Below are 14,717 nucleotides of genomic sequence, written 5' to 3'. Positions count from 1 at the left end.
AGTGAAGGAGAAAACAAAATTTTATAACAGAAACGAAGAAAACATTTTTTTTGAAAAAATGCCGGTCTTTTTTAGTTTGTTTAGCAAAAAATAAAAACCGCAAAGGTGCTCTAATACCACCAACAGAAAGCTCTATTTGTGGGAAGAAAATGCTAAAAATTTAGTTTGGGTACAGTGTTGTATGACCGCGCAATTGTCATTCAAAGTGCGACAGCACTGCAAGCTCAAAATTGTCCTGGGCAGGAAGGGGCGAAAGTGCCTGGTATTGAAGTGGTTAAAGCACTTTACACAATTACTACCACAAACATTGCGGGGAAAAGAGACACATGAGGTTAATAGAGAAATTATTTTGCTCCCCACTTTGTTTAAATCGAAGCATATCTAAAATTTATAAAATTTTGATCAAGGAAGTAGAACCTGAATTTCCCCCCTATCTGGGGAAAGTGGGAGGAGATGAGGAGAGATGAGAGATGAGGAACATACAAGGAAAATTGTTAGGACAGCTTGCTATAAACTTCTGGCGAGATGGTACATGACCCCTCAGAGGGCACACAGGCTTGGGGCAGAAGGCCTCCCAACTTGCTGGAGAGGATTTAGTGCCCCGGGGACCTTTGCGCACCTGTGGTGGGAATGCACAAAGATACAACCTTACTGGGGGAGAATCATAGCAGCGATCCATCAAATAACGGGAGAACGGATTCAGAACGATCCCTGGGAATGTCTATTTCATGATAGGAGTAAGACAGTGGCCCAATATAAGAATACCTTAGTCCCATACCTTCTAAATGCAGCTAAAGGTCTGATCCCAAGCTTGTGGAGAACCCAAGAAGCGCCAAATATAAAGGAGTGGGTAGTAAGAGTGGAAATGGTGAGAGCCATAGAGGAAACAATCCATACAGTAGAGGATTCATTAGAGATATATTGGAACATATGGGGAAAATGGATAAAGTTTAAAAAATCAGAAGGTTGGAAGGATTTGACAGAGGTCTAGGGGTCGAGGGAGAGGAGAGGGGGTTTTCCTTTTTTTTTATTTACTTTTTCTTGGGGGGGGGATAGGGAGAATAATTGCATATTGTAGGCAATGTATGTAATAAGGAATGTTGACATAGCAGTGTGATTTCTGTATATGTATACTTTCGCTTACATAATAAAAGAGAGAATAATAAAAAAAATTTTAAAAAAACACATTTCATCTGAAAGGACGTCTTTACCGGGCTTACCAAACAACTTTAGTCAAGTCATCAAATGTACTGAGAATTTTGTACGAATATTCTAAGTTTCATGCCAACGTTAATTTTAAAATCTACTAGTGTTTGCGCAGCTTTATACAGACAGATTTGTTCTAAAGAATATCTGAAAATTTTGCAGCAATAATTAAATATTTATTACAGTTGAATAAAGTGGATAGTTCCTGCTTTGATAGGACATTTCTGATTGTCTTTATTTAGTGATTAAAGTAAAATTTTTCTCTTCAGGATACAGCAGGCTCGGAGCGCTATGAAGCCATGAGTCGTATCTATTACCGGGGAGCCAAAGCTGCAATTGTTTGCTATGGTAAGGTTTTTTTTTTTCTTTTTGCAGTTTTACCTTTCTTTCTTTAGTTTTTTAATTTCACTGTACCCTGTAGAGACATCCTCTCTTTTTGGGTGCATGTACAGTAGCATTTGGATTATATTTTAATTTGGTGTGTTTGCTTTGAGTTAAATGGGCCACGCACTGATTGCCTGCAAGCCAAAGGGGGAAAAAAATGTACCAAAATGTATTTTTAGCATTGGTAGCGAGGGGATAGGTTAGAGCAGGGCTCAAAATGTCAAGTCCTGAGCTACTAGCCAGGCCTTAAGGCCTCATGTACATTGTTGCTGCTTAACTGACGTTTAGGAGCAGTTGGGCATTTTTTTCAACTGCTCCTGAGCTCATCCAATGTTATCTTATATGTATAAGACACAGAGTCGTTTATAGTCATTTCTAGGCAGTTGAGTTTAGAGGCCTTTTTTGGAAAGCAAAAAAATGCATTCAGACGCTGAGTTTAGAGGCATTTCAAGCGCCGAACGCTTCTAAGGCGATAACTAGCGTTTTGGCCGCTTTTAGTTTACAGGTGTTTTTCATTTTTGGCTATTTAAAAAAAACGCTTCGAAATGCAAACACGGCAAAACGCTGCTAAACGCGGCATGTAAACGCGGCAAAATGGATGTTTAAACGTGGGTTACTATCCGTCAATTTAAATAATTCAGGAGAGGTTGTAAAAACATCCCGTGTACAGTTGCCCCACCCAACCTCACCTGTGTCCATCATGCAGCCTCACCAGTGCAGCCTCACCTGTGTCCATCATTGCAGTCTCACCAGTGCAGCCTCACCTGTGTCCTTCATTGCAGCCTCACCTGTGTCCATCATGCAGCCTTATCAGTGCAGCCTCACCTGTGTCCATTATTGCAGTCTCACCAGTGCAGCCTCACCTGTGTCCATCATGCAGCCTCACCAGTGTCCATTATTGCAGCCTCACCCATGTAGCCCCACGTGTCCATCATTTCAGCCTCACCAGTGCAACCTCACCTGTGCAGCCTCACCTATGTCCATCATTGCAGCCTCACCTGTGTCCATCATTGCAGTCTCACCTGTGTCCATCATGCAGCCTTACCAGTGCAGTCTCACCTGTGTCCATTATTGAAGCCTCACCCATGTAATCCCACATGTGTCCATCAATGCAGCCTTACCAGTGCAGCCTCACCTGTGTCCATCATTGCAGCCTCACCTGTGTCCATCATGCAGCCTCACCAGTGCAGCCTCACCTGTGTCCATCATTGCAGCCTCACCTGTGCAGAGGGGGCGGCCGGATCATTATAGCGGAAGAGAGCGTGGAGGAGGAGGAGATCCCGCTTGATCACAGAGCGGGGTTTGCACGCTGTAACAGCTTACATTACAATTGCAGTTCGCACGCTGTCACACACAGCCCCGCACCTGTGACAGACAGAACACGCCCTGGCATTGGACTGGCGTTCAAGCCCTCTGAGGGTCTCCTCTTCCTCCACGCTCTCTTCCGCTATAATGATCCGGCTGCCCTCTCTGTTCCTCCACACTCTCTCTGGGAGAAAGGCTCCAATTAGGGTTGTCCCGATACCGATACTAGTATCGGTATCGGCACCGATACCGAGCATTTGCCCAAGTACTTGTACTCGGGCAAATGCTCCCGATGCCTCCCCCGATACCTGAACTGTCAGCTGTGATCGGCGCGTGGGGGAGTTACAAGATTCTCCCCCAGCGCTTTCACCAGCTTTAGTGACAGACAGCGGTGATCGCTCACAGCTGACTGTCACTGCATCCTCCTCCGTGCCCCCTCCTTTCCTCTGTCCCTCTCAGCTGTCCCCTCCGTTCTGCTCTTATCTGTCCCGTCCGTTCTCCCCCTCAGTTCCTCCGTCCTCCCCCTCCTCCTTCCTTTGTGTATGGATAGAGTCAGCTGACTCTGTCCATTCACATAACTGAAACATTGTAATCTCCTGTGATTACGATGTGTCAGTTTATGAATGGAGAGAAGCTGCGGTCTTCTCTCCATTCATTGTCAGTGCAGCTGACGCTGCAGAGAAAGGGACTGGGGAATCTCTATCCTCTGTCTCTTTCTCTGTCTCAAGGGGGAGATATCAGAGGTCTGTTAAGACCCCTGATATCTCACCAAAGCCCCCCAAAAGGGCTGATTAAAAAAAAAAAACAAAAACAATAAAGAATAAAAGAAATATTATTGTAAAAAAAAAAAAAAATAACACACACATACAACGTTCACCCCCCCCCCCCCCCCCAAAAAAAAAAAGCAAGCACTGTTAAAAAAAAAAAAAAAAATGAAAAAAAAAAACACTGTCACGTGACATTAAAAAAAAAAGTATCGGTAATCGGTATCGGCGAGTACTTGAAAAAAAGTATCGGTACTTGTACTCGGTCCTAAAAAAGTGGTATCGGGACAACCCTAGCTCCAATTCATCCCCCACCTGACGGCGGTGCTCGCCACCCAACCCCCCCGCAACACCCCCCCCCCCCCCCCGCTCCCAGGCAGCCTAGCTCCTCACCAGACCTCATTTGGGGGGAGATGAGGACTGTGAAGAAAAATGTGTGCAGAGATGGGGGAGAGTTCAGAGCATAGGAGGTGGACAGCCTGTGGAAGAGAGCTGAACTCTGCACACTAGGCATAGCACACCCCTAAATATTGCACTCTGCGTGCAGCACACTCCTCAATCCTGCACTCTATATATAGCGCACCCCTGAACTCTGTGCAAAGGGGACACCTGAACTCTGCACATAGCTCATCCCTGAACACCACACATAACACACTTCTGGTATTGATTGGTCTTTTAAGATACACTGTTAATGAAGTTTGGCCACACCCAAAATTCAATGCGCTTCGCTGGATGGAGAGCATGGTTGAATTCCTGCACCTATTCACTGAGAAAAAAAAGCCCTAGATAAATTTTTATACTCACCTAGGTGGCTGCAGCACTGATCTAAACTGCAGCTGTCCCCTGCCGGCTCTACACTGAAAACTGAGAGATCAAAAACTGCTGATCGCTAAGTTTTTTCAGGTCTGCTCTGTGCACATAGCGGCAACTGTCAGTCACCGCTGTGCTCTGCCCCTCCAGTGCTCACTTGAGCATCGGGCTGTGGAGGGGGCAGTAGTGACTAGCTCAGGCTCTCAGTGGTGCGCTGAAAGGTTGGGCCAACTGCCAATCAGGCATGAATCCTGACATTATTGCTGGGATCCCTGTAGACCCTAGACCAGCTCTGTGATGTCACCCGACCGTGGACTTTAGCCCGCTGTCAGCTGAATCTGGGTCACAGGAGTGCAGTTTAGCAGTCTGGAGTTTGTCTTATGTTTTGTCTTTACAAGCCATCATTAGCAGTGTTGTGATCGCCTCTGCAGCAATATGTCTATGGTTTATATGTATGTAAGGATATTGATCACATACTAATCATCAGTTTTCCATGTGTCACAGATCTCACAGACCCCAGTAGTTTTGAAAGAACAAAGTTTTGGGTGAATGAACTGCAGAATTTTGAAGAGGTTTGTATTCATAAACACTGCTATGTTTAATAAAAAACTTCCCCTAAGGTCCTAATAGTTGACTTCTTTCTGTTACCAGCATTGTCGGATTTACATTTGTGGCACAAAGACCGACCTAATTGAGAACGACAAGAATAGACGACAGGTTGATTTCCACGATGTGCAAGATTATGCGGATGGTGAGATTGTAACATTTGGCATGTCCTGATCCTAGCCATAGCTATACTAGAACAATCTTTTCTGTTCGATTTGATATTCATCAAATATCTTTGTTAAAATGCTATGCACTGGGTACGTTGTAATAAAACCCAAAATCTTGGCCAGCTGTACATATACCCCAGTGGGATAAAGCATATCTAAACACAAAAACAAAAATCTTTCTAATTCTTAAATGTGGTGGCTGTATTAGTTTTTTTCCCCCTTTCTTTTTTCCTTGGTGGTCCAGCCAGTAACACACCTCTTATCTTGAGCTGAACATAAAGGACAGCTTGGTCTGTTAAATGAAGTTGAAAATACCAGACTTACTGGCTGTATCAGAAGATGAATTTAAAAAAAAAAAAAGCTTAAAATGAAAATGATTGCAGCCATCACATTTAATTATTAGTTAGCATCCGTTTATTTGTTTGCTGTTTGTTAGATTTAGGTTAGCTTGTAGTTCACATGGACATCAGAGTGTATCTAAACCGAAGATCAAAATACTTATAAACTGTAGCTTACCAATCTTTGGATGTAGTGACAGGAGTAGTTCTTTTGTTTTTTTGTTTTTAATATCTAGGCTTTTTTCCCCTTTTTTATTTTCACCTGGTGATCTGGCCAGTAAAGTCTTTTATTTCTCAACTTTCTTTAACAGACCGAGCTCTCCGGCGAAAGTTGTAGTTAGAGGGTTGAGACAAACCATTTAACACTGGCAGGGGTGCTTACAATGGTAAGCTGTTCATCATTTATGTAAAACTTTTTATCTCAAAAGGAAAGAAAACTGCTATAACTACTTAAAAAGTGTTAGCTGCAGTTCTAATTTGATAGTCAAGTCCATGTAAATCTGCTAGAGCATCTAATGCTACCCTCTCCCCAGGTTGAGGATGGTGCGCTCTCAAATGTGGTACATTTATCCTCTATATATGCTCTGGAGAAGTGGGTGTAGCCACCCTAAGACAGAAATTGTATTACTGAATGGATCCCCAGGTGAAAATAAAGGAAAACATATATTAATGCAACCACCACATCTAAGGACTGGTAAACTGTAAATTATTTTGTTTTTGGGTTTAAATGTACTTTAAAAAGAAAGATAATAGATCTATGTAAAGCAATAAAACTATGCAAAGCTGTGAAAATGCATTCTGAACTACAGTTGTGCTCATAAGTTTTCATACCCTGGCAGAATTTATGATTTCCTGGCAATTTTTCAGAGAATATGAATGATAACACGAAAAGATTTCTTTCACTCATGGTTAGTGTTTGGCTGAAGCCATTTATTATCAAGCAACTGTGTTTATTCTTTTTAAATCATAATGGCAACAGAAGCTACCCAAATGACCCTGATCAAAAGTTTACATACCCTGGTGATTTTGGCCTGATAAAATGCACACAAGTTAACACAAAGGGGTTTGAATGGCTATTAAAGGTAACCATCCTCCCCTGTGATCTGTTTGCTTGTAATTAGTTGTTTGTGTATAAAAGGTCAATCAGTTTCTGGACCCCTGACAGACCCTTGCATCTTTCATCCAGTGCTGCACTGACGTTTCTGGATTCTGAGTCATGGGGAAAGCAAAAGAATTGTCAAAGGATCTGTGGGAAAAGGTAGTTGAACTGTATAAAACAGGAAAGGAATATAAAAAGATATCCAAGTAATTGAGAATGCCAATCAGCAGTGTTCAAACTCTAATCAAGAAGTGGGAAAATAAGGGGTTCTGTTGAAACCAAACCACGGTCAGGTAGACCAACTGAGATTTGAGCAACAACTGCCAGGAAAATTATTCGGGATGCAAATAAAAACCCACAAATAACTTCAGGTGAAATACAGGACTCTCTGAAAACATGTGGTGTGGCTGTTTCAAGATGCACAATAAGGAGGCACTTGAAGAAAGATGGGCTGCATGGTCGAGTCGCCAGAAGAAAGCCATTACTACGCAAATGCCACAAAGTATCCCGCTTACAATATGCCAAACAGCACAGAGACAAGCCTCGAACCTTCTGGCACAAAGTCATTTGGAGTGATGAGACCAAAATTGAGCTTTTAGGCCACAACCATAAACTCTACATTTGGAGAGGAGTCAACAAGGCCTACGATGAAAGGTACACCATTCCTACTGTGAAACACGGAGGTGGATCTCTGATGTTTTGGGGATGTGTGAACTACAAAAGGACAGGAAATTTGGTCAAAAATTGATGGCAAGATGAATGCAAAAAATACTGGAGGAACATTTGCATTCATCAGCCAGGAAGCTGCGCATGGGACGTACTTGGACATTCCAACATGACAATGATCCAAAACACAAGGCCAAGTTGACCTGTCATTGGCTACAGCAGAATAAAGTGAAGGTTCTGGAGTGGCCTTCTCAGTCTCCTGACCTCAATATCATTGAGCCACTCTGTGGAGATCTCAAACGTTGCAAGAAAGCCCAAGAATTTACAGGAATTGGAGGCTTTTTGCCAAGAGGAATGGACAGCTTTACTGAGAAGATAAAGAGCCTCATCCACAAATACCACAAAAGACTTCACGCTGCCATTGATGTTAAAGGGGGCAATACACGGTATTAAGAACTGGGGTACGAAAACTTTTGATCAGGGTCATTTGGGTAGTTTCTGTTGCCATTATGATTTAAAAAGAGTAAACAATGTTGATTGATAATTGATAATCAGCCAAACACTAACCATGAGTGAAAGAAAAGTTTATGTTATCATTTATATTCTGTGAAAAATGGCCAAGAAATCATAAATTCTGCCAGGGTACGTAAACTTATGAGCACAACTGTATGTGTGTACTAAATTAGTGCCACCCAACCTCAGTCCTCAAGTATCACCAACAAGCCATGTTTTTGGAATTTTCCTTGATAAAATCGCTACCAAACCATTGGCATTATTTTAACCACTTCAATACCGGTCTATAGCCATATGACGTCCGCAGATGGGATCTCCCATCCTGGGTGGGCATCATATGATGTCCTCAGTTTCTCGCCGCTCCTGCAGGCCCCCGCAGCGAGGCAATCTGGGATGCTCTTTACCACATGACCGGCTGTGTCCAATCACAGTCAGTCACATGTACTGTCCACGTGAACGGTGCACGTGCATGCCCCTAGGGCACGTGCAGAGCAGCGATTAGGGACGAGGCTTGTCACCCTGGCACAGCCCAACCATGATTGCAGTAAAGAGCCAATGAAATTGGCTCTTTACCACGTGACCAGCTGTGTCCAATCACAGCCGGTCACAGAATGTCAACAAACCGCGATAATGAGATGTTACCGGGTTCTCTTCCTCACACACCGATCGTGTGTGAGAAGGAGATTGCGGTAACATCTCGTTACCGCTTACAGTGTACACCAACCACACCGATTACCCCCCTAATAAAGAGGACCTGTCACCAGCCATCACAGTAACTGTCACAGTCCATCAAAGTACCTGTCACAGCCTATCTGAGTACCCGAGTACCTGTCACAGCCCATCTGAGTACCTGAGTACCAGTCACAGTATATCTGAGTACCCGAGTATCTGAGTACCTGTCACAGCCCATCTGAGTACCTGTCACAGCCCATCTGAGTACCTGTCACAGCCCATCTGAGTACTTGTCACAGTAGATCTGAGTACCTGTCACAGTCCATCTGAGTACCCAAGTACCTGTCACAGTCCATCTGATTACCCGAGTACTTGTCACAGTCCATCTGCGTACCTGTCACAGCCAATCTGAGTACCCGAGTACCTGTCACAGTCCATCTGAGTACCTGAGTACTTGTCACAGCCCCTCTGAGTACCCGAATACCTGTCACAGCCCATCTGAGTACCCAAGTACCTGTCACAGCCCATCTGAGTACCCAAGTACCTGTCACAGACCAGCTGAGTACCCGAGTACCTGTCACAGCCCTTCTGAGTACCCGAGTACCTGTCACAGTTCATCTGAGTAGCCGAGTACCTGTCACAGTCCATCTGAGTACCTGAGTACCTGTCACAGCCCATCTGAGTGCCCGAGTACCTGTCACAGTTCATCTGAGTACCCGAGTACCTGTCACAGTTCATCTAAGTACACGAGTACCTGAACACCTGTCACATCCCATCTCAGTATCTGTCACAGTTCATCTGAGTACCTGTCATCGCCCATCAAAGTACCCGAGTGCCTGTCACCAGGCCATCAGAGTACCTGAGTACCTGTCACCAGCCCATCAGAGTAACTGAGTACCTGTCTGCAGCCCATGCCTCATAGAATATACGTTGGGGTGTTTGCTTTCCAAAATGGGGTCGTTTTGTGGGTAATTCCACTGTCCTAGTGCTCAAGGACCTTCAAAAGTGTGATAGGTAGGAATGAAATGAGATGTGTAATTTATGCTCCTAGAACGCCTGAAGGTACTACTTCAGTGTTGGGCCTCTGTATGTGGACTGGCTGTGTAAAAGTCTCACACGTGGTTTTGCCATACTCCGAAGGAGTAGCAGAATGTATTTTGAGGTGTCATTTTTGCTATATACATGCTTTGAGTTAGAAACATTTTAATTTTCCGAAGACTTGTGGGAAAAAAATGAACTGTTCAAAAGACTCATTATGCCTCATAGAATAGATGTTGGGGTGTTTGCTTTCCAAAATGGGGTCATTTTGTGGGTAATTCCATTGTCCTGGTGCTCCAGGGCCTTCACAAATGTAATAGGTCGTTAGGAAATGCGAGGTGTAATTTATGCTCCTAGAACCCCTGATGGTGCTCCCTACATGTTGGACCTCTCTGTGTGGTCAGGCTGTGTAAAAGTCCCACACATGTGGTATCGTCATACTCAGGAGGAGTAGCAGAATGTATTTTGGGGTGTAATTGGAAGTATGCATATGCTGTGTGTGAGAAATAAGTTCTTATTATGACAATTTTGGGAAAAAAAAAATCTTAATTTTCCCAAGAATTGTGGGGAAAAAATTACAACTTCAAAAAATTCACAATGCCCCTTACTAAATACCTTTGACTGTCTACTTTTCAAAAAGGGGTCGTTTGGGGGGTATTTGTACTTTCCTGACATTTCAGGGCCTCAAGAAATGAGATAGGCCATCACTGCATCAGATGTGATCAATTTTCAATGATTTGCACCATAGCTTGTAGACTCTATAACTTTCACAGAGACTAAATAATAGCCACTAATTTGGGTTATTTTTTACCAAAGAAATGTAGCAGTATAAATTTTGGCCCAAATTTATGAACAAAAATGACTTATTTGCAAAATGTCATCATAGAAACTACACAAAAGTTTTTTTTTTTTTTGAAAATGTTCGCTCTTTTTTCACTTATGTCGCAAAAAATAAAAAACCCAGTGGTGATTAAATGCCACCAAAAGAACGCTCTGTTTGTTTGAAAAAAATGATAAAAATTTTGTTTGGGTACAGTGTTGCATGACTGAGTAATTGCCGTTCAAAGTGTGAGAGCGCTGAAAGCTAAAAATGAGTCTGGGCAGGAAGGGTGTATAAATGCCCTGTATTGAAGTGGTTAAATCGCCTGTGCAAGGTGAAGAAAAACCTGAACATGACCTGTAGAGGACTGAGTTATAGGCACCTCTGTACAGACCATTTACGGTTAAGTTACAGAACAGGCATTGGCTTTGCAAAGTGTTTGAAAAGCTTCAATTACAGGAAACATTTGCTTGTTCTTTACATATGAACAAGGCTTTGTTCTATCAAGTACAAAATCACACTTTGTAAAACATTTGGATAGACTTGGGTTATTTTTGCTAAACATCCATGTCAGAGGTGCTTGATAAACACTGGTATTTGTAAAGATGGGTCTAAAAACTAAAAACGAATTTATGCCAACCTGCCCACTGCGGTCTATAAAAGCTAAACATTGCACCTAACATGTACCTCTGACATAGCAAGGTCTTTGTCAAGGCCTGACAGTTCACCTGATTCTCTGCTACTTCCTGCCTAACCTCAAGGCCAGTCAGTGCCTCTGCCTCTCACTTTTCTTTCATTTATTTTGCTTGTGTTGTGGTTGTGATCTATGTGCCCTTTGTCACAGAGCTACAGATCCTGTTTTACGGTATAGAAAGAAGATTATTATCTACACATGTTGACATTTTAAAAATTATATACAATACCTTAAAAAAGTATTCATACCCCTTGAAGTTTTCCACGTTTTGTCATGTTACAATCAAAAACATAAACGCATTTATAGGGATTTTATGTGATAAACCAATTGTGATCATTGTCACATAATTGTGAAGTGGAAAGAAAATGATAAATGGTTTTCAAATTTTTTTTTTACAAGTAAATATGTGAAAAGTGTGGTGTGCATTTGTATTCACCCCCCTTTACTCTGATACCCCTAACTAAAATCTAGTGGAACCAATTGTCCTCAGAAGTCACCTAATTAGTAAATAGTTTTTCTAAAAGAGAGGGGTCTGTGGGACTTTATATGAGAAGATGACGTTGTCATCAGCCTCCATCCGTATTATTTTATACAGATGAGAACAAGGAGGCGGGACTTTAAATGAAGTACGCACAGGGTCAAGTGTTGTGTGGCATTATAATTAACATATCTATAATATATAGAGGAGTAGGACATTTGTCTCATAATTCATATTCGATAGAAAATTGATATACTACACATATAATTAAATACCTGCATGGAGTAAGATAATAAATGAAAAACTTTATTTCATACAGCAATACATAATACATAAATAATCCAAAAAATGGATGGCACATGATACATATAGAAAAGCCCAAAATTGGATAGCACATGATTAGAATATACTAAAATACATAATGAATGAACAGAATCCGCAATGACGTGGTAGGATGAAGTATGCGATTTGAACACGACATCTGTTAGCTCAACGCGTTTTGTGACTTGATATCACTCATCAGGAGTAAGCATGTACACATGCAAGATATCTCTGTAATAATATATTGTGCATTTCTAGTTGGTCTATTATAGGCACAGGTGTGAAAAATATAAAAAGAAATGGGGGGGGGGGAAACAACCTATATCAGGGATATGCAATTAGCGGACCTCCAGCTGTTGCAGAACTACAAGTCCCATGAGGCATAGCAAGACTCTGACAGCCACAAGCATATCCCTGCCCTATATGATACTTATAGGGCATCCGTGTGCAATTGGTACAGCATTGAGGGTCATGAATATCCCCACATGGGGAACATCTCCTCCAGGAGCTGAGATGGTATGTTAAGCGACAGCCTGCCCAACAGGCAACCCTCCAAGGGACGGTCATGCATCAGGCTGTGATATGTGAGTAAGCATGTGTGATCTCAAAAAAACAAATTGGGGCTGTAGAAAGTAAATAGGATTATAAAAGTGAGTGATGAGTATTGAATAAACTGAATAGGAAAATTAAGCGCACAAAGGTGTGTGAAAATGAACCAAATCAAAGGAAAAATAAAAAAAGTGAAAAATCGCATGAAAATCATGCAATACTCCAAGGGAAAAAAGAGTGAGAGGAAACAAAATGATGTGCAGTCTATATGATGGAGAGGAAATCAGAAATAGTTACCTGGTGATATCGTACAGAGACACGCTCTGAAATATGAAATGCATGTGTGAAGAGAAAAGCCAGAATGTGAACAAGACTCCCAGTGGGGGTATAAGTAACACCCAACACTCCCGAGGCTCCTCACATATATAATCATGGATAGGAAACCAACACCCATTGTTGCCTGAAAAAGTATAGGGTGTGGTGAGTTCGAAGAGAAGGAAACATACCACAAAGGGGGAAAAAATAGAAAGGTGAAAAATCACATCAAGGTCATGCAATTTCACAAAAAAGGGAGAAGGGTGATAAAAAGCAGGGAAGTATCCGAGAGGTAACAGAGCACCCACAAAAGTGGACTAACAGGACCAGAAAGTGAAAAGTAGGATGCAGAAGGAATGATATGGGGGAAAGGTAGCCTACCAACCAAAAGGGGAGGTAGGCTGTGTATGGTGTCTAAGGGAAGGAGCCTCGGGAGTGTTGGGTGTTACTTATACCCCCACTGGGAGTCTTGTTCACATTCTGGCTTTTTACTTCATACATGCACTTCATATTTCAGAGCGTGTCATATCACCAAGTAACTATTTCTGATTTCCTCTCCATCACATAGACTGCACATCTTTTTCTTTCCTCTCACTCTTTTTTCCCTTGGAGTATTGCATGATTTTCATGCGATTTTTCACTTTTTTCATTTTTCTTTTGATTTGGTTCATTTTCACACACCTTTGTGCGCTTAATTTTCCTATTCAGTTTATTCAATACTCATCACTCATTTTTATAATTCTATTTACTTTTTACAGCCCCCAATTTGGTTTTTGAGATCACACATGCTTACTCACATATCACAGCCTGATGCATGACCGTCCCTTGGAGGGTTGCCTGTTGGGCAGGCTGTTGCTTAACATACCATCTCAGCTCCTGGAGGAGATGTTCCCCATGTGGGGATATTCATGACCCTCTGCACATGGATGCTCTGTAAGTATCATATAGGGTGTTTTACCCCCCATTTCTTTTTATATTTTTCACACCTGTGCCTATAATAGACCAACTAGAAATGCACAATATATCATTACAGAGATATCTTGCATGTGTACATGCTTTCTCCTGATGACTGACATCAAGTCACGAAACATGTTGAGCTAACAGATGTCGTGTTCAAATCGCATACTTAATCCTACCACGTCATTGCGGATTCTGTTCATGCATTATGTATTTTAGTATATTCTAATCATGTGCTATCCAATTTTGGGCTTTTCTATATGTATCATGTGCCATCCATTTTTTGGATTATTTATGTATTATGTATTGCTGTATGAAATAAAGTTTTTCATTTAATATCTTACTCCATGCAGGTATTTAATTATATGTGTAGTATATCAATTTTCTATCGAATATGAATTATGAGACAAATGTCCTACTCCTCTACATATATTATAGATATGTTAATTATAATTTCACACAACACTTGACCCTCCGCGTACTTAATTTAAAGTCCTGCCTCTCTGTTCTCTTTTGTATTAATTAGTAAATAGAGTAGTGTCCAGAGTAGTACTAGAGTAGTGTGTAATTTAATCTCAGTATAAATACAGCTGTTCTGTGAAGCCATGAGAGGTTTGTTAGAGAACCTTAGTGAACAAACAGCATCATGAAGGCCATGGAACACACCAGACAGGTCCGAGATAACGTTTTTGATAAGTTTAACCACTTAAGGACCAGCCTCGTTTTGGATTTTAGGTGTTTACATGTTTAAAACTGTTTTTTTTTGCTAGAAAATTACTTAGAACCCCCAAACATTATATATTGTTTTTTTTCTAACACCCTAGAGAATAAAATGGCAGTCAATGCAATACTTTTTTTTTGTACCGTATTTGCGCAGCTGTCTTACAAGCGCACTTTTTTTTTTTGAATAAAAAAATAAGACAACAGTAAAGTTAGCCCAATTTTTTTTTATATTGTGAAATATAATGTACAGAGGAGGTCTAGGGCTAGAATTATTGCTCTCGCTCTACCAGTC

At 41.6% G+C, this 14,717-nt stretch overlaps 1 protein-coding gene across 4 annotated transcripts in view; it reads left to right on the top strand.

The window, feature by feature from the left end:
• The window catches only part of RAB24 (RAB24, member RAS oncogene family), a 68,367-nt gene that overhangs the window by 20,459 nt on the left and 33,191 nt on the right, over positions 1–14,717 (top strand). For all 4 annotated transcript variants that reach the window (XM_073620491.1, XM_073620489.1, XM_073620488.1 and 1 more), the window contains exons 4-6: positions 1,476–1,554; positions 4,974–5,041; positions 5,121–5,220. In XM_073620491.1, the coding sequence (XP_073476592.1) occupies positions 1,476–1,554; positions 4,974–5,041; positions 5,121–5,220 (247 nt within the window). The remainder of the gene's footprint in view (positions 1–1,475; positions 1,555–4,973; positions 5,042–5,120; positions 5,221–14,717) is intronic.

The sequence above is a fragment of the Aquarana catesbeiana genome, linkage group LG03 (genome assembly GCF_042186555.1).
Source record: "Aquarana catesbeiana isolate 2022-GZ linkage group LG03, ASM4218655v1, whole genome shotgun sequence".
Classification (NCBI taxonomy): Eukaryota; Metazoa; Chordata; class Amphibia; order Anura; family Ranidae; genus Aquarana; species Aquarana catesbeiana.
This window is presented reverse-complemented; position numbering and strand designations above follow the sequence as displayed.